The 17561-nt window shown below is 52.0% G+C and overlaps 3 protein-coding genes across 3 annotated transcripts in view; 2 read left to right on the top strand and 1 right to left on the bottom strand.

Moving 5' to 3' along the window:
* The window catches only part of CHC_T00001948001 (hypothetical protein), a 675-nt gene extending 471 nt beyond the window's left edge, over positions 1-204 (bottom strand). The window contains exon 1 of the mRNA XM_005713107.1: positions 1-204. This exon is cut by the window's left edge and continues 471 nt beyond it. Within this exon, the coding sequence (XP_005713164.1) occupies positions 1-204 (204 nt within the window).
* A 59-nt stretch (positions 205-263) lies between these two features.
* CHC_T00001947001 (hypothetical protein) lies at positions 264-530 on the top strand. Its single transcript, XM_005713106.1, has one exon. It carries the CDS (start codon positions 264-266, stop codon positions 528-530), a length of 267 nt encoding a protein of 88 aa, XP_005713163.1.
* A 535-nt stretch (positions 531-1065) lies between these two features.
* Positions 1066-2532, top strand: CHC_T00001946001 (hypothetical protein). The gene has a single exon (XM_005713105.1). The coding sequence runs from the start codon at positions 1066-1068 to the stop codon at positions 2530-2532; it is 1467 nt and encodes a 488-aa protein (XP_005713162.1).
* Positions 2533-17561: the final 15029 nt, after the last annotated feature.

Genomic DNA, 17561 nt, shown 5'->3' with positions numbered 1-17561 from the left:
TCCCTCCCCGTGCCACGCATGCCCCACTCCCCCCCCGTCCCCGCACCGCAGAGGAGAGGTCGCTGCTATCGGCAGGGTAGGAGCCAAGGGTAGCGTGTGCCTGGCGCGTGGCGCAAGCAGGGCAGAGAGGGATCTCTTGGTAAGGTTCAAGACGCGCCTTCTCGAGTCGCTTGAGCGCAGCCATTCGGAGTCGGTAGAGAGCATCGTGAGACGGAATTCGCAGGCATGCGTGAGCACGACGACCCAAATGTCTCTTTCATCCAATGTTCAGTCCCAAGCAACACAAAGATGCACGTCCCCATCGTCCCATTGATCAGCACGGGCTGCCCCGTCATCTGGTAGTCGCACGGTACGAGCGGTTGGTGCGGCGGAAAAGCCGCGTCGCCCCCTTACGACGCACCAGCAACCTCTTCACCTTCCTGTCTACATTGTGCGATTCCACTTTGGCAATTGCCGTGAACTACGGCGTGAGCCAAAACATTAATATTGTGGCTCCTGTGGGTCTAGGCGTGCCGCGATTAGCACTATAACGCCGAGCGACGTTTTGCATCACGAGCGCCGCGCACTAGAAGCCTTGTGCAACCGCGGTTGCACTGCGGCTATCGGAATGGCGTACCAGCCGCCGATACAGGCGGCTTACAGTGAGTAGTGCGTTCCGCTGTTGGTACGGACCGTCTCTGCACGACAGTAGTGCGTGAAAGGGCGAGATGCTCCGCGCCCCTTCGCAGAAGCCCCGACCGAATTGGCTGAGTTGGAATTAGCAGCCAGTGCCTGTGGGCCTCTGGAAGGGGTAAGGAGAGAGAGGTGAAAAAGGGATTAAAGGCAGCGCTCTCCAGGGGGAAGAGGACCCCGGCAGAGCGACATCGCCATTTCTGTGTTTTTGCCTAAGTTCGTAGAGAGACGAGCACGTTTAGGAGACGACCCCGCGGGCAGTGATCCCAGATCAGTTCCCTTCGTCTCCTCGCAGCTTCCCTAAGCGCTTTCGTTTTTTGTGACCTGTCACAGTAATTACTTGCGCAATATCGGAAACGATCAAGTGTTAGCGTGAGGAAGGAAAAAGTGAAGATGACGAACGTGAGCAAACCATCATCCACTTCAGATGGAACCGTGCGGCAAACCATCATTACCAACTTGGAGGCGCCACGCCTGGAAGGAGTGGCGACCAAGTATTTTACAGCATTCTTGAAGAAGAGAGATCTTTACGAGAAACAGCTTGCTGAGAAAAATCGTGAGCCCGGTGTTCACATAACCCCGACGTCCTATCGTGCTTCGATCGACGACTCTTATCTCCGAATTTTCTTGACCGCCAAGTGGATTAAGGCGGAGTCCCTAGAAGCCATTTCAGAGGAACAGATCAGAGAATGCGTAAAAGAGAAGGCTTCCTATAAACTCGAGGAGTATGAGCTTGACCGCATTGACAATCTTGTCAAGGATGTGAAGATGGACATGTCTCTCAAAGAAGCGGAGGATCGGGTGTGGAGTCTGCATCTTCGTTATCTGGAGGTCCTAGAGGCGGCCGGACTGGCTGATTTACCAACCAGGAAGCCTCATATTGCAATCAAACACATCCTCAAGCGCATCAAGCCGTTTCGTCTGCGCAGCCGCATTCGATCAATTCTACAGTGGCGCAAGGGTGAAGACTTTGGCAAGAAGGACTTTGGAGCTTTCATGCGCGTGTTGGCCGAGCAGGCAAAGACCCTCGAGATGGAGCAGGTATCCCGTGAGCAGCAAATGGCCTCGAGCAGCGACTCGGACCGCTCGTCCGAGGAATCGAGCGGAAAGCACGATAAGCGTCATCGGGTTACAAAGAAAGGCAAGAAAAGCCGTCGTGGCCGACGTGGCGACGCCAAGCGTGGCGTCAGCTCGGGCCAGGATAAACACCCCAAGGACAGCCTGTCGAGCACTGAAAGCAAGAAACGTAGGAGTTTTGCTCCGAAGTGCTTCAACCCGGCTTGTGACGGGTATCATTTTATAGATGATTGCCCCATCTCGTCGGAAGAGCAGAGGCGCAGGTACAAGGATGAATACCGTGCGCGTAAACAGCGAAAGATGAGGTTTGATACGGGGTCCGGGTCGGCCGACAGGCAGATTGGTCAACGCAAAGGTAGTGTCCGTCGCATCGGCGCAGATGCCATAGACCCCCATTCGTCTTTGTTCAGTGCTACTTTTATCGACAGTGCCGTCGAGAGTGTGATTATGGCCGACCAAGGGTCGGACGGGAACATCATGCCTCCAGCTGTTTTTGACATGATCGCTGAAGCGGCCTCCAATTTGCACGTCGCCTCTTTGGTGCCGCCGCATACATACTCTTTCGTGGATCAGGACAGGGGGCTGACATGTCGCCGGAGTATGACAGCCGATGTACACCTCCGCATCAGGCACGGGGTCAAGTTGGTCCTCCGAAACATCACCTGGAAGGTCAGCGACCAGCCCGCTGAGTGCGTCATCATTGGTCGAGAGGTTCTCCAGGCAATTGGTTGTGACAACAAGGCCATGCTTCAGGCGCGTGCAACAAGCACGATGGCGTCATAAATGTCCCACGAGCACTGGCAGTCGACGCCGACAATCGCCGTCCGGCAGATGGCCGAATCTCTGCCATTATGAGGCAGAATCATGGCACATATCACAGTCAGGACGGAGCTGAGGAGGATGACCTTGATGGCACTGGGGTCTACATAGATCTCGGTGACGACCCGGAGGAAGACCTAGATGCAGCCTTGGAACAGGCTGTCCAAAACGCCCGGGAACAAGGCATGTCCGAGAGTGGGACTGCTGTCCTCCGAAAGATCGTGAAGGAGAACCGGTCGGTTTTCGACTGAGGCTGGGGAAATCCGACCCAGCCCGAGTGCCGCCTATGAAGGTACAACTGTTACCAAACAAGAGGCCGGTGAAGGTGAAAGCTAGGCGTTATCCTACGCATCAGCGCGCCTTCTTAAACGAGTATGTCCAGAAGCTCGTCGAAATGGGATTCCTCATCCCGAATCCCGATGCGGAGTGGCAGGCCGCTCCGCTACTTGTCCCGAAGCCTGGTTCAAAGGCCCAGCTCCGCCTCGCCATCGACCTCAGACCGGTCAATGCAGCTACAGTCAAGCAGGCGTGGCCCATGCCACACCTCGACTCCGAGGTGCAGGACTTTGCGAACAGCAAGTTTTTCGCCACGCTAGATTTCTGCTCTGGCTATTGGCAACTCCCCGTTCACCCAGACTCGTACAGTGCGTGCGGCATTGTTTGCCCAAATGGTACTTACTCATCAACGCGCGCCCTCCCCGGGCTAACTACTGCCACATCGTATTTCCAGTCCACCATCGAGCCCCTTTTTCAGGAATTGAGACCTAACATGAAGGCCTGGTTGGACGACTTTAATCTTCATACACAGAGTGAGGCTGAACTACTGCGCTGCCTGCGGCGTTTCTTCGAGATATGCAAGGAACGCAACCTTTTTCTCTCGGCACGCAAGTGTAAGTTTTTCGCTCGTGAGATAAAGTGGTGTGGGCGTATAGTGAGCGGGAACGGTTACTGTATGGACCCAGCGCGCATCGAGGGCCTACGGAACATGTGCACGCCCGAAACTGCTGATGAGTTGTGTCAGTTCGTCCACTGCTGCCGGTGGATGGCGGTGTCCATCCCTGATTTTGCCCGCCGCGTGGCCCCGCTGGTGGACATTTTGGAAGAGGCTTACCGCGTAACTGGAAGACGCACGAAGTGCTCCATACGGGGCCTGTCGTTGCGAAAACTATCCTGGGGCGCCGTTCATGAATCTGCGTTTCGTGAATTGCAGAACAGCATTCGCAACGCCGTGCAGCTGATGTACCCGAAGACTGGTAAAGTCATATGCGTCTACACGGACGCATCGCAGCGATTTTGGTCTGGTGTGGTGACACAGACTGATCCCGAGCAGCTACGGCTTCCGGTAGAGGAACAGAAACATGAGCCTCTGGCCTTCTTGGGCGCTGGTTTTAGGGGTGCAGAGCTAAACTGGAGTACCTTCGAGCAGGAAGGTTATGCTATATTCCAGACTTTTGACAAGGTTGACTACCTTTTCCTCAGTGAACAGCCTGTGCATGTGTTCACTGATCATCGCAATTTACTTTTTGTATTTGCTCCTCTGGCTTTGGAGCCCGCTCTAGGGCGTCACGTGATATCCAAGGTCCAGCGATGGGCGCTTTTTCTGTCGCTATTTGACTACTCGATCGAGCACATCGAGGGAAAGAAGAACGTTTTTGCAGATATGCTGACCCGTTGGACTAAGGGATATCGGGTCGCGAGACTGGCGACACGCAGAGTCTGTAGCCTTTTCGTGACTGCTGAGCAGATCGTGCCGTCGCCGAGTGATATTTCGTGGCCGGATCAAGCGGTCCTACGTGCGTCGCAGCAGCGCGCCCCCTGCCAACCGAAGAGGCTGACGATGGGGAAAGACGGATTGCTGAAGAAGGACGGACGCACATGGATCCCGGCTGAGGACACAGAACTCAAAACGAAGCTGCTCGTACTATCACATTGTGGCTCCATGGGGCATCGGGGCCAGGATGCCACGGAAAGCGTTCTGCGTGAAGATTTTGTGTGGGAACGTATGAGTCACGACGTCGACGCATTTTCGCGCGGTTGCCTGCATTGCATGGTCACAAAGACAGGAGAGATAGTGCCGCGGCCTTTTGGTCACGGGCTTCATGGAGATAGACCGAACGAGGTCATGCATATGGACTTCCTTTTCATGGGGGCAAGTAGCAGCAGCGTCAAGTACCTCCTCGTGATCAGGGACGACTTGTCATCCTACGTGTGGCTATGGCCGGCTGCGGCCGCCACAAGCGATGCAGCGGCTGAGGCGTTGGCTACCTGGATCGCTGTGTTTGGTTCCATGGAATGGTTGGTGTCAGACCAAGGTCCACATTTCAAGTGCCGACTCGTGCGCGATCTGACAGAGGAGCTCAAGGTGGGCCACCATTTCACAACAGCGTATTCCCCCTGGGCAAATGGGTCCGTTGAGCGTGTCTGTCGAGAGGTTCTGCGAGCCTGCAAGGCCGTGCTTCATGAGTTTCGTTTAGCACAGAAGGACTGGCCCGCTGTCACAGAATGCGTTCAGTCGGTTCTAAATCAGTCCCCTCTCAAACGTCTTGGCCTAAGAGACCCGTCGCAGTCCGGAGTCTATCGCACACCGCTGGAGATGTTCACCTCACATCTCCCCACGAGGCCGTTACTGCGTGCGTTGCCCCTCGAAAAATATGGAGAAGTACCCAAGGTATCCGAGGTTCGTGCTAGGCAACTAATCAATATTGACGAAACCCAAGGCGCTCTGGAAGCCATGCACCGGGATGTTGGAGAACGCGTGACCGCCGCTCGCGCTAGGGCCGTATCCCAGCACAACGCCCGAACGAATGTTCTACCGGCTAACTTTGAAGTTGGAGATTTCGTCCTGGTTCGCCGCGCTCAGAAAAAAGAGCATAAACTACAATTCGTGTGGCGTGGACCTCGAAGGGTAGCGTCCGTCGAGTCCGACTGGGTCTACGTGGTCGACAATCTCTTGAATGGAAAGCGTGAGACAGTGCACGCAAGACGTCTCACGATGTATCGCTCTGGTTTTGACGAAAAACCTGTTGATCCCAATCTCCTTCGTGCAGTGGAACACTCCGAAACGACGTATCAGGATGCCAAAGCTCTCCGAGATATTCGTGAGACAGGCAATGGCCTAGAAATACTTGTCGAATAGCAGGGACTACCTGATCAGGTAGATCTCACGTGGGAGACGCTGTTGCAGGTTTATGAGGACCTTTCAGGATTTTTGGAAGACTTCCTGAATTCCTCGGCCAAACGCAAGCTGAAACAAAAAGCGCTCGGCTTATGCTCGCTGAACTAAAGTGCTTGTTTTCGTTGCATTGATTTCGCTGTACGCTCTGGTTCTACAATACAACCACTCTCCCATCCGCCAACTGCACACTTCATGGGGAACTATAACGCCGAGCGACGTTTTGCATCACGAGCGCCGCGCACTGGAAGCCTTGTGCAACCGCGGTTGCACTGCGGCTATCGGAATGGCGTACCAGCCGCCGATACAGGCGGCCTACAGTGAGTAGTGCGTTCCGCTGTTGGTACGGACCGTCTCTGAACGACATTAGTGCGTGAAAGTGCGTGAAAGGGCGAGATGCTCCGCGCCCCTTCGCAGAAGCCCCGACCGAATTGGCTGAGTCGGAATTAGCAGCCAGTGCCTGTGGGCCTCTGGAAGGGGTAAGGAGAGAGGGGTGAAAAAGGGATTAAAGGCAGCACTCTCCAGGGAGAAGAGGACCCCGGCAGAGCGACATCGCCATTTCTGTGTTTTTGCCTAAGTTCGTAGAGAGACGAGCACGTTTAGGAGACGACCCCGCGGGCAGTGATCCCAGATCAGTTCCCTTCGTCTCCTCGCAGCTTCCCTAAGCGCTTTCGTTTTTTGTGACCTGTCACAGCACGTGCCGCCGTGCACCGAAAGAGAGGCGTTGCAAGGCTGTTGCATGCAGCCTTCCCAAACCCGCTCCGAAAAAGCGGGGCAAGCAGGGGAAGCACAATACGCCTCGCTGTGGTTTTACATGTGCGTGCCGCAAGTAGGCAGAGCTATGAGTGCGTGTTCTCATTGAACTCTACTTCTCAAAGGAGCAGAAACCAAAAGATTCGAAAGAAACGGATTGAGAATATTGAAGATGGGAGAAAGCCTCGTGGTCAAGTAGTCATCCCTCGTATTGTAGACACTTCGCTAATCCCATAGATGTTTCCACGTAAACGAATCGACAAATTCATTTCCGTCTGCAGGTGCTTGACACTGAAGGGGTAACGTGCTTCTGCTCTATTTGTTGTTCTAGATTCTTACAACATGCTTCAAGCTTGATACGACGGGTCTATTCACTCTTCGGGTTGCCTACGATCCCAAACTTGAGACGAGATTGTGGAAATATTCTTCCATCGTTGGGTGCTAGAAGTCATTTACCCCTACAAGAAGGAACGCGCTCATGGTTCAAAACTAACATTTACGAAGTTATAACTTAGCAACATCACTCAACGTCCATGTATAAAACGGCGTTCCGCAATGTCCCACTCTCTCCCTCCAAGGCGAGCACTTCAACATCCACTAATCCGCTCCCAGCCGGAACCGCACATTTAATCTCCATCTTCGAGCTCATCATCATAGCGCAGGTGTTTCTGCCCACCATCACGCTGGGGTCCATGCCAAAGTTTGGCCCTGCCACTTTGATCATCGTGCCTCCATTCTTCCCGTGTCGCACTGGTGCGAAGCCCGTCACGGACAGCTCCGCACGCATTGACACATCTTCTGAGTGTAGTAACCCAACGGCTCTACTGCAATTTAAGACCATCAATCATGAACGGTTCCAAGCAATATTTTTATGCAAGCTAGAGTAGTTAGCAGTTGAATTGATACTTTGGAGCACTGAAAACTAACACACCCACTACATAGAGCCTTCCAACTACAATTACAATCCGTTTCTTCCCTCCCGCTTTTGGCGCTTGAGCTTCTCGATAACTCGGAGAGGCATGAGGTATTCCTCATCTTCGTCCTTTTCACTTGAGAATACATGACTGGGACGTTTCCTTTTTAAATTCCCGTGCAGGTCTCCGCAGACCGCCCCTTGTGTTTGCTCGTCTCCAGATTCATCCTCACCCCTGCGACCGCTCTTTGGTGCATCAGGAGATCCCCTCAACTCCACTTCCCTCTAAAACAGATCATCGCAGATCCTCGATGCTGTACCACTTTGTGAAGAGACCTGATGAGTACTGTTGGCGTTTGGCTTTTTTCGGACTTTGTCGCTGCGCAATACTTCCATGATAAGCCACTCAGCAGCCCAATAGTTCACAGCCATCCCAAGTATAGTGAAACGACGCTCCAGAGTCTTCTTCAGATTCGCCAAATCCAGCGCATGAGTTATTTGGATAGACGTCCAAGTTGCCACACCTTTCTCTAACCTAAACTCAGAGAATAGTGCTCTCGGTTCTTCGCTGGGCGCCCCGTACAGCGTCTGTCGAATAATGCGACACGCTGCACGCTGAGTTTCAGAATTAAGCGGTGCCTGGGTTTCCGTCTTTTCGTATGTTTTACCCTTCCATTCAGCGTAGAGGCGGTTGAATACTTCGCGCGTCGACAATTAACAGCTTGCTCCACCCTTTCGACGACCTTTCTTGCCTGGAAGACGAAGGCACCTGAACTCGGGTTCCCCGGCAGTGGCTTGATTTGCCTGCTTCTTCTGAGCACTATGCACATTGCGACACGATTTATCTTTCCGACGAACTCCGTTCCGTGGCTGCATCGCGGAATTCTATTTGATCGTATCGCGTTGATAGAATTTGGCTTAGATGTTGGAAGGTGGCGATTCCTGTATAAGGGGAATCTGGGTTGTTAAGTAGGCGTCTTTGGAGCAGGGAATTCCCGAAACGAAAGTCACTTCCCGCTCTTTCCGTGCTATGGAGTTTCTTTTCACCACTCTTCCGGGTGATTGATTAGTACCAGACTGGGGAGATATTATGCTTCTCTGAAACTGACAATCTTGAACTCTGATGGGCGGTTGTAGACTATGTGATTGGGAATTGGCGTGCAGTTTTTTAGAGTGTGTGAAATGGAAGTGTGCTGTAGATGCGGTTGGGAACCCATTGGAGGCGTGCAAGGTGAGTGGGCAGTTCGTAAGAGAGAGCAATGCAGCACGGTTATTCCGATTCTTACGACGTTGATCCGACTACTCTCCTCCAAAAGTTCCGTGTGATCCACCTTTTCCTTTCACTTCTGCATTCGTTTCATCTCTCTCTACTCATAGTCTTCCGCACATCTCCCGTAGCACATCGCTCGTGAGCATCGCTTAACCCCCCGTTCATCGCCCTACCGTAGTTGTGACACATCCCCAAACGGGGCTCCAGCCACAAACTGACCTCGATGTAATGTAGCCGATGAAATGTAGCTGTCCATCTCCTTAGCACCTCGCTAGAGCTAGAAAAGGATTCAGAATGCGATTTAGTGCTTGTGCAGCCGGCACACCGGCGCTACCAGCGCATATATGTCCACCGTCCATAAATCCTCACAAATACTGCTACCCATCCTTCATATGCATACAGTGAGGCGCTCCAACCTCGATCTGTCGGTCGGTGAGTAGATGGCCGGGGTCTTCGCCAAGCTCTCGCTGTCTATCCGATCGGACTCGCCTCACCTCGCGATTCGCGCGGCGTCCAAGGCTGATTTTGAAGAGGCGTTTTTGCCCCGAATGCCGTGGCGGCTTCAGGTCAGCCCAATTAATTAGTCTATTGATGCCGCGCAGTATGAAATCCATACCAGCTCGCAGGAGTTTAATTTCTGGGTCGATAAAGTACCTGCAGCTGTCGTGATCTAGATACCCAATTAATCGATTTATACATGACAAGCCTTCTACGCTCCTCACCCTCTCTCGAATAGTTCCCTTGCGACCATTCCCAAGTTTGGTGAACGGTATTCTACTTATTGGATCTAGCTTTAGACCGTACCGCCAGTCCACTCTTGCAGCATGAAGCTGCCCTGTTCTGGCGAGCGGCTCTGACGGCGTGCGATATGTGAATGATATTTCCCACAACTCATTCACTGAGCCGTAATAAACATCTGTCACAGACATTTTGCTTGGTTCTTCTTTTCAATCGTATTCTGCCTGTTTTACAATGTGTCCAGCGACCCAAAACTCCTGTCTTGGAGTTCTGTAGACCCCGCTGTTACATCTTTTTGGAACACTTGTTCGGTCTTCACCATGAACGGCGTTTCCTGATCGACGACCGCCGCACGCTTCAACCATTTAAGCGTGCTTATAATCAGGTCATAAACTGTGATGGGAAGTCTGTCCTCGACGAAGGAAAGACATGCCCGAATTCTATCCTTCCGGCCCACCTTTTTTCCTTTCCCTCGCATACAACCAATCTCTTGGTACTCACAATTGCCCGTGTTACAGCCGTAACTTTCGACATCCGTATCATTACCCGAATCACTGCTGTACTCACGTTTTGAAAATTCATCAGGCAGCTCACTGTCCGTCCCGCAGCTTCTCAGCAGTCTCAAGGAAAAAAGCTTCATATGCTTGTTGAACATGTCTGTCTCAGCCTTTGTCCGGAATTTGGCAAGCGGACCTGTTTCCCCAACAAACTGCTCAACAACAAACTGTGAGAAGTTTAAGAGAGGACCACACTCTTCCAAAATATCGGGAAGATGTAAAATAGCGTGTGTTGTTGGAGTAAAACAGAAAGATTGTGCATCTTCCTGATAGAACAGGTCACAGAAAAGAACGTACAGACGCTCTACCAAATCGCGAAGATCACTCACGTCTGGCCTGCGTGGTGTTGGATCGAGCACAATCTCCAAGACCTTTGCTGTTTTTGACCAAAGCTCTTGCGTTTCTTTTGAAAAGCGTGAGGCCCAGAACAAAATTTGCCCATAGTGCAGCCCGAATGCCTTGAAGTCCTCAGCCTTAAAATATTCCAAATGTTCTATGGACAAAGTTGGGCTACCCCAGCTTGCCGGTATACCACTTCCACCAGCTCTTAGGGGTAGATTGATGTACGAAATGCCCGATGACCCGCTATAGAAAGGCGACAGATTGGACGTGGGGTGTATCCCAAATGCCAGCGTTATGATGTGCTTGACCCAACCTAAGAGTAGAAGATGCATCGGGTCATACGGCACCAACTGCACAAAATCGAGACTCAGCCTGGCCATAATCGGCTTTCGTTTGATTCCCGTCAATTTTATGTACCGCTGAAGATCTGTCTTCGCCCCTCGCCTCTCATTGCTCCTGAGATATGTTAACCGTCTCCACATCACTTCGATCTCAGTATGGGATCGAGGTTCTGGGCACTCCAATTTGATCCATCTACCTGTAGTCGTTGTCACAAGTGTACTATTATTCATAGCCAATTCTTCCGACCAAGGGACACAGTACCTACCCCCTGCCGAATCCACTTTCTTTGCTTCCTTTCGACACCGACGACAGAAACGCTTTTCGTTGTGTCCAACAAACCCTAAAACTATCGACCCAGCTGGCCAGTCCGACGAAAAAAAGTAATAAAAGCCCGCAGAAGTCGCTCTTTCCCGTCGTAACATACCGTGCGGATTCTCTTTTCCAATTTCTTAAGATCTCCAGTGATTGGCTCGAGGAAGTTGTCGAAGCTATCGCTGTCGTGCGAACCTGGTATGAAAGCGGTGGCCAGACAATTTGAAGCTTTGAAGCGCGTCTTATGGTCTTGCAAGGATCGCATAATCTTCGTTCCAAGCATCTACTTTGGAGCCATGAAGCCTTCGAAACAAAGAACCCTCGTAGAAGTCGTAGAGGTAGTTGTCGGATGGCGATTGAACGGACGCATGGGCTAACATGCATCGGTCTCTAAATTGGTCGAATAACGCCTTCTCTCGACACATTGCGGCCAGATGCTCGGAAAGAAACGAGTACCAAAATTTCTGCGATACAGGGAGCTTGCAATTTTCCGAAGAACATTCTTCGTGATCGTTTCAGGATCTGATTGAAACAGCAGCATACCCGCTGCTACAAATTCCCGCAAACCTCCTTTTGACGCCAGTGCGTCTTAAAATGTAGTTCATGAGTACATCATACGTGTATGCTGATTGTTTAGCATTAGTTCAAAGAAGCTTTCGAGTGGTTCTCTGAGAAAGTTTGCCCCTCTCCGTTAGCTCCAGAACATCGGAAAATCGCCTCACCTCGTCCTCCTTAGCCTGTGATTTGGCATCCAATGTGCCATTATTTTCGCTTACGGATGCCATTTCAAGGCTAATGGAGCTATTCATCCCGATCGCACTTTCTGATTCCTCTTGGTCCTGACCATTTGTATGCGACTCGTACGAATTTTACATTCGGCGTTTTTTGTGTGGTCCTGCAGAACACCGAAGGGAGAGAGGGCTGCGGTCGACAGTTGGTTGACAGTCGATAGCGGAACGAAGGTATCGTTGAGGTCTGGTGGTAGATAACGTGGATGAAGTTGCATGGCTTCTATCTGAAGAAGAATTGAAGTCCCATGATGATGGTATTGCTGAGATGGACCAGAGATCCGCTGTCATAGGGCGGCTAGACTTTGTCAGAGTTGACCGAGAACTTTGGGTAGAATCGGACGCAGAAATGGTGTTAGACGTGCAACCACAACTCAGTCGATCCGGAGATTTCATCTTAGTTAATCCAACGCCCACGCAAGCACAAAAAAGGCGAAAGTTGGCCTCTCTCTTGGCCAATCCAATCAGGCCCGTGTGGCGCGTCGAATATGGCTGGATCGATGGGAATCGACGGGCGGACCTGCAGGAGGTTCCGAAGCGAGATAAGCAAGGAACAGATGGAGTTATAAACGGGTTTAGAAAGAAAACAGGCATGAAACAGAAGTTGGGGTAGGGGAACGAAAGAAAGGAAAAGACGGTAGAAGTTGTTGGATGCATACGTGGTTTGAGCTGATAGTAGATTGGAAAGAACATTTCGTACTGTAAGAGAGGTTAGAGGAAAATGTGAGGAACATCTGACGGCATGTCCCGTTCAGCGGGTGCTACAGTGCTCCGTTCAGACAGGATCCATCCAAATTCCGCCTCATGCCCCTGATTATATCTACACGATGCGCACAATATGCCTATGTTCCAATGATGTCCAACTGTCATCGTCTTATTGCGGCAGTCGGTCCGAGCGGAGGCCTGCGTTTGTCTAGCGCGAGACGGCGTGCGGCGCCGTGCGCGCTGCGATCTGCGCTGGCAAACCGAGAGTGGTGCAACGGGTGGCGGCATGGGCTCGGGCGGGCAGGGTGCAGGGGTGGGACACGGGCGCGTCGGCAGGCGAGGACAGAGTGCAGGGTGGCAAGACGGGGGCGCTGAGGAGCGCGTGCTTTTCGTGTGGTCCGACGCGGCAGTTTCGATGGCGGGGGCGGAGGTGGGAGTATTTAGGAGGGCAGCAGATCATGGCTATCGCCGGACACATGAGGGGGCATGGAGGGAGGCCGGGGAGGCCGGGCCCGAGGGGAAGATTGTGGTAACGACAGGTGGTATGTCCGGGCAGGAGGTGTCAGACGCAACATATTGCGGCTGGGAAAGGCGGTAGAAGGGCGGTGGCCGGCGAGCGAGCGGTGGATAGGGTTAGTATGCCGGGCGTCCGGCGGGGGGCGTAGGCGGTGAGGACATGGAAAGGAGTGAGTGGGAGTCATTCCGGGGCAATTCGAAACTGCAAAAATTGCACCTTCGCCCAAGTTTTGCGCTACGAAGCGCGATGACCGGATCTCTCCGCTATCCTGCGGCTTCGTGGGCATCAAATATACATCGCTGTCGCATCGATTTGATTTCAGTGCATTTTACAGGTATCGAGTAGATATCACCCCGACATGTGGGAGGATATCCGGACATTCAGAATGCATCCAAGGCTTATCATACGCAGATCGGGTGCATATCTGCGTCTAAAAAAGGGACATATTTGGCATATCTAACAGACATCTAAATTTCTCACTGGGTGGTAGAGGCTTTCGGGCGACTGTAGAACCCGGGTGTGCTCGCGAACCACGGAAACTAGAAGCAAACGACGCGGTGCTCTCGACCCAGCGGGGCTATTACACGGCCAGCGAAGCGTGCGCGCGAGCGGGAAGGCAACACGTGACGTGGCCAAGAGAGTCCTAGGGTGCGAGCGAGGAAAACGAGAGAGTGTGAACGAGAAGAAGTTAGTTAGTACCCCACAAAACCAAGAACGAGAGTCGCGTCCTTGGTCCTTGGTTCCTTGTGCCCAAACCCACCCGGCGCAAGCACTAACGAACACTATATACTGTACTTAGATCGTGGATCGAGATGTAACGGTTAGAGCTCACGGGGGCGTGTTATAGTACACACGTGTACAGTCGCGGTAGTAGGTCCACGTGTACGCGTGTCGAAAGCGAGCAAGGCTGGTGTAAATGGACTTAGTACTGTACGTCGGGTACTTGAGGTATCTAGATACACGTGTACACGAGTCACGCGAAAAAGAATACTAGAGTGGTACGGGTCTATACCACCCCGACCTACCCCCAAACACACGTTGACATATACCAAACCCCTCCGCGTCTGACTAAACCCAGCATCGCCTATCGACTATCACCGATCGCGGGACGATCGTTAGAGTAAGCTGGGAGGTAGAGCGTCGGTGGAGGGTTGCCTGCCTTGGTCCCCTCCGCCGGCGGGCTCTCTCTTTACTTATTGTACAAGTTTATCTAGAGACTACAGTACAATACGGACTGTACTGTAGTTAGTTTCTGTAGGCAGTGCCGCCTGGCCCGCACTGTAACGCTGTCAGCCGTCGGGGCTGACAGCCCACGTGTAGTACACGTGTGTGTGTGTGCGCGCTGTAAGGTATTCGCGCGCGCACGCTGTAAAGTCCGTACCTTGCTGCAGTAGATCCAATTCTAAATCTAATAACTAGCCGTCGGCGGTTATGCTACACCCGCGGCTGGATCCTGTCACGAGTTCGACTGGAATTCTCTTTGTCGGGGACTTCATTCTGGCCCATTGCAAAGGTGGACGGGTTTGTCAGTGGCTGACGTTGGTGAAGGGCCCACCGCAACACGAAACAAAATAGAAGCCCACTCGGACTTTGTTGATGAAGATGGCACAGTAACGGCTGTGTTCCATAAGTTCAATGTCCAGCACAGCTTTTTAACTCAAATACTTTGACGAGGCCGCCAATAGAGGCTGGGTGGGAATTTTTTAACAAAACTTTATTTCCATGCAGCTCGTACTGGCACGGGGGTACTCGCCCAATAACGACATGCTGCACTATGGTGCAATCACAGCATGTGGGGCCCGGATTCTCCGAATGAGCTAGCAGGGCTAGGTTTCGAACGAATGGAAGCTCCCGTGGTTCCATGAATTCTCTTTTCTTTCACAAAAACGTCAAATCGGCCTATTGGAGACAATAAAAATCGGCGCAAATATTTTGGTCCGGGCCAGCAAAACATTTCTCATAAATTGTAGTGCCGTGGTAGGAACTGTAGTCACGAGTTGAAGCAGTTGCTCAGGTAACCCTGATCGTGCGCAGTGGAGGGATTCGAACGGAGGGGATCTAGCAAGGAAAAGTCCAAGCCCGCAAAGCCGCCAGAGGTCATTCTCTCGTGTCTGTTCTCTCTGAAATTCTACTAACTTTAACTTCTCCTAGTATAAATACCCGATATTACCAATAGTAGTCGGGGCCCCCGGCACACCGAAGCGGACACTGTCGGCTATTTAGGGCCGGCTCTGTTCTTGCTGTATAGTGCCAACGACATACCCCGATTTTGGCCACGTTTGACGGCGACCGATACCGGGCACTCGCCACGGCCAGGTAACACCCGCGTATCACATGGTCCGACGTAGTACCAGCATCGATCTTCCGATCAGCCTTTTCGTGCGAAGTTGTCGTCGCTGGAGTTATGGAGGGTGAGAGCATTTCCTCAAGCGCACATTCCTCTTCCTTTCCACTACTTATAACGCACGGCATCTCCTGCTCCACTTTACGAACTATTTGTGCGCTCTACAATTGGCGTCGAGCATCCTGGCCACCATATGCCTCGCCCCGCCGCCACACTAACGCTCTAATCCGTTCTCTCCCAGTCTCCCTTGCAGCGATCTCTTCCCTTCCGCCTGTTACGCGCTCTGTCTTCCAATTTCGGCGTCGAGGATTTCGTATCGTTATCTTCTGCTGTACAACCGCCCGGACCGAAAACGATAAAAAATGCCCGTCTGCCGAGGTACGGAGGGGAGGATGTGAGCCTTTAACATTTCAGACGTGCGGTAGATCTCCATGGAAGGTAAGCGCGCACCGCTCTATGAAATGATGATGGAGGGGAGGCATTCCGCGTTCAGATACAAGGAGGCTCCCGGGGAGTATCATAAACGAAGGAATGGCTGGTGAGGGGCCTGACGTTCGCGAGGAGATGGAAGATTGACTGTCGTTGCGCCGTGGCCGCCGTTTCACCGAAGGAATTCTTGAAGAACTCTGGTTCTTGAGACGCTGTCGTTGGAGAAAGATGGAAGCCGGGGCTGGCGAAAGGCACTAAAAATCCCCTGTATTGTTTTTCGTCCGGTAAATGCGTAAAGCTAGCCAGGGGGCGTTTTTCTCGTCTTCAGATGACCGGAGGGACATCGCTCCTTCTAGCCTATTGAATTCTACACGATGAAGTCCCAGAGGGCCGTGGGTAGCTGGAGCAGATGTTGAAATTGGGCAGCGAGGGTGAGTCCGACTTTAAGGTGAAGGAAACGGGAGCAGACCGGAATTATAAATTGTTTTTGATGCTCACACTGAGGCGAAATACTTGGATAATCTACATCGAGGATGCACTCGCCGGATGGATCACTTCTTCAGAGCTCCATGCCGCGGCGCTGGCGAAGATTCACCGGCCACGATTCACCGGCGTAGAAACATCCGCAACTTAGCCTTCTCTCCAAGCGGACATTGTCTCCAAGCGGTCATTGACAATGGCCTAAACGGGCTGGCTGGAGAAGCGCTTGCATTTGCCATGATGAATATCAATCCGATCCAAGACGTGAGCGTTACAAAAGCTGGTGCGTGGCTGGAACATTGGTCGGGTTCTTACCATCAAGAGAAAGTTTCCATTCCGAACGGTGTCGACCAAGAAGAGTGGTTGGGCTTTACGCATAATGGGATCTTGTGGTCCATGTGAATGAAATCGAGAATAAAATCAAGAACCGACGTCCGGTCCTCTTCTCTGCAAATCCCGCAAACTCGACAACCGAGTCAGTGGTAGCAGTGCTTTCATTTTAATAGATTCGATTCAATGATAGAGAGGTCAGTACACGCTAGTCGGGAACGGCGTCCTTTTCTTATACCCCTTAAACAAAAGTAAAACCCAAAACCCAATCTCCCGTTCGCAATGTGAGGACTTTAGGCCTGATATTGCGTGCTAACATAGGAGATCAGCCAATCAAAGGTTGACAAAAGAAATATGACCATGTACAGTAGCACAATCACACTTACTTCGTTGAGCTCGACCTCGCGTACTGTACTCTCACCACCGTGGCATATAGTGTTGTTACAGCTCCTGAAAGAATTCGAAGTCCAGATTACCCGGAGTTGAGTTTTCAGGAGAAAACATTGACCATGTCGTTACGGATGCCAAGTTGCAACTTGTTTACGATTTCACTAATCGTTTTCACTCGATGGGCCCAGAACCTTGAGCGCTTGTATAGGCGATGGGGTTGACCAAATTGATATACCGGGGCCTCGTCGACTCACGGAATAACCAGTTGGGAAGCGCAAACGTCGTGGCGGTGGTAGAAAATGATATACCGAAGTGCAGCGTAAGCGAAGGGATTTTTTGCGATAGAGGAAGCCATTTATTTTTGGGTCCTCTCAGCTAAGGAAGAGGATGATAATCGATGATTCGTAGATGCTAAGTCACCTGGATCCGCCTTTTGTTCCTAACCATGCAAGGGTTCAGTGCCCCGCTCATCATCACTTCGTTCAACCTAATGAACATATCTCAGTTCCTCCTTGTAAGTGCATCTGCAAGGTTGGGCTTCCCAGCGATTTATTGCATTGTAGTTTGTGACGAAAGAGTCTCGTGCCTCCCTCCGTCCGGGGACCGCCGGC

This window comes from Chondrus crispus, genomic scaffold, assembly GCF_000350225.1.
Source record: "Chondrus crispus Stackhouse genomic scaffold, scaffold_12, whole genome shotgun sequence".
NCBI classification, from domain to species: domain Eukaryota; phylum Rhodophyta; class Florideophyceae; order Gigartinales; family Gigartinaceae; genus Chondrus; species Chondrus crispus.
Note: the sequence above shows the minus strand (reverse complement) of the source record. Positions and strands in the feature narration are given on the sequence as shown.

Bases quoted from the DNA above. Each gene is read 5' to 3' on its own strand.
- CHC_T00001947001 (XM_005713106.1), top strand. From the start codon at position 264: ATGTTCAGTCCCAAGCAACACAAAGATGCACGTCCCCATCGTCCCATT.
- CHC_T00001946001 (XM_005713105.1), top strand. From the start codon at position 1,066: ATGACGAACGTGAGCAAACCATCATCCACTTCAGATGGAACCGTGCGG.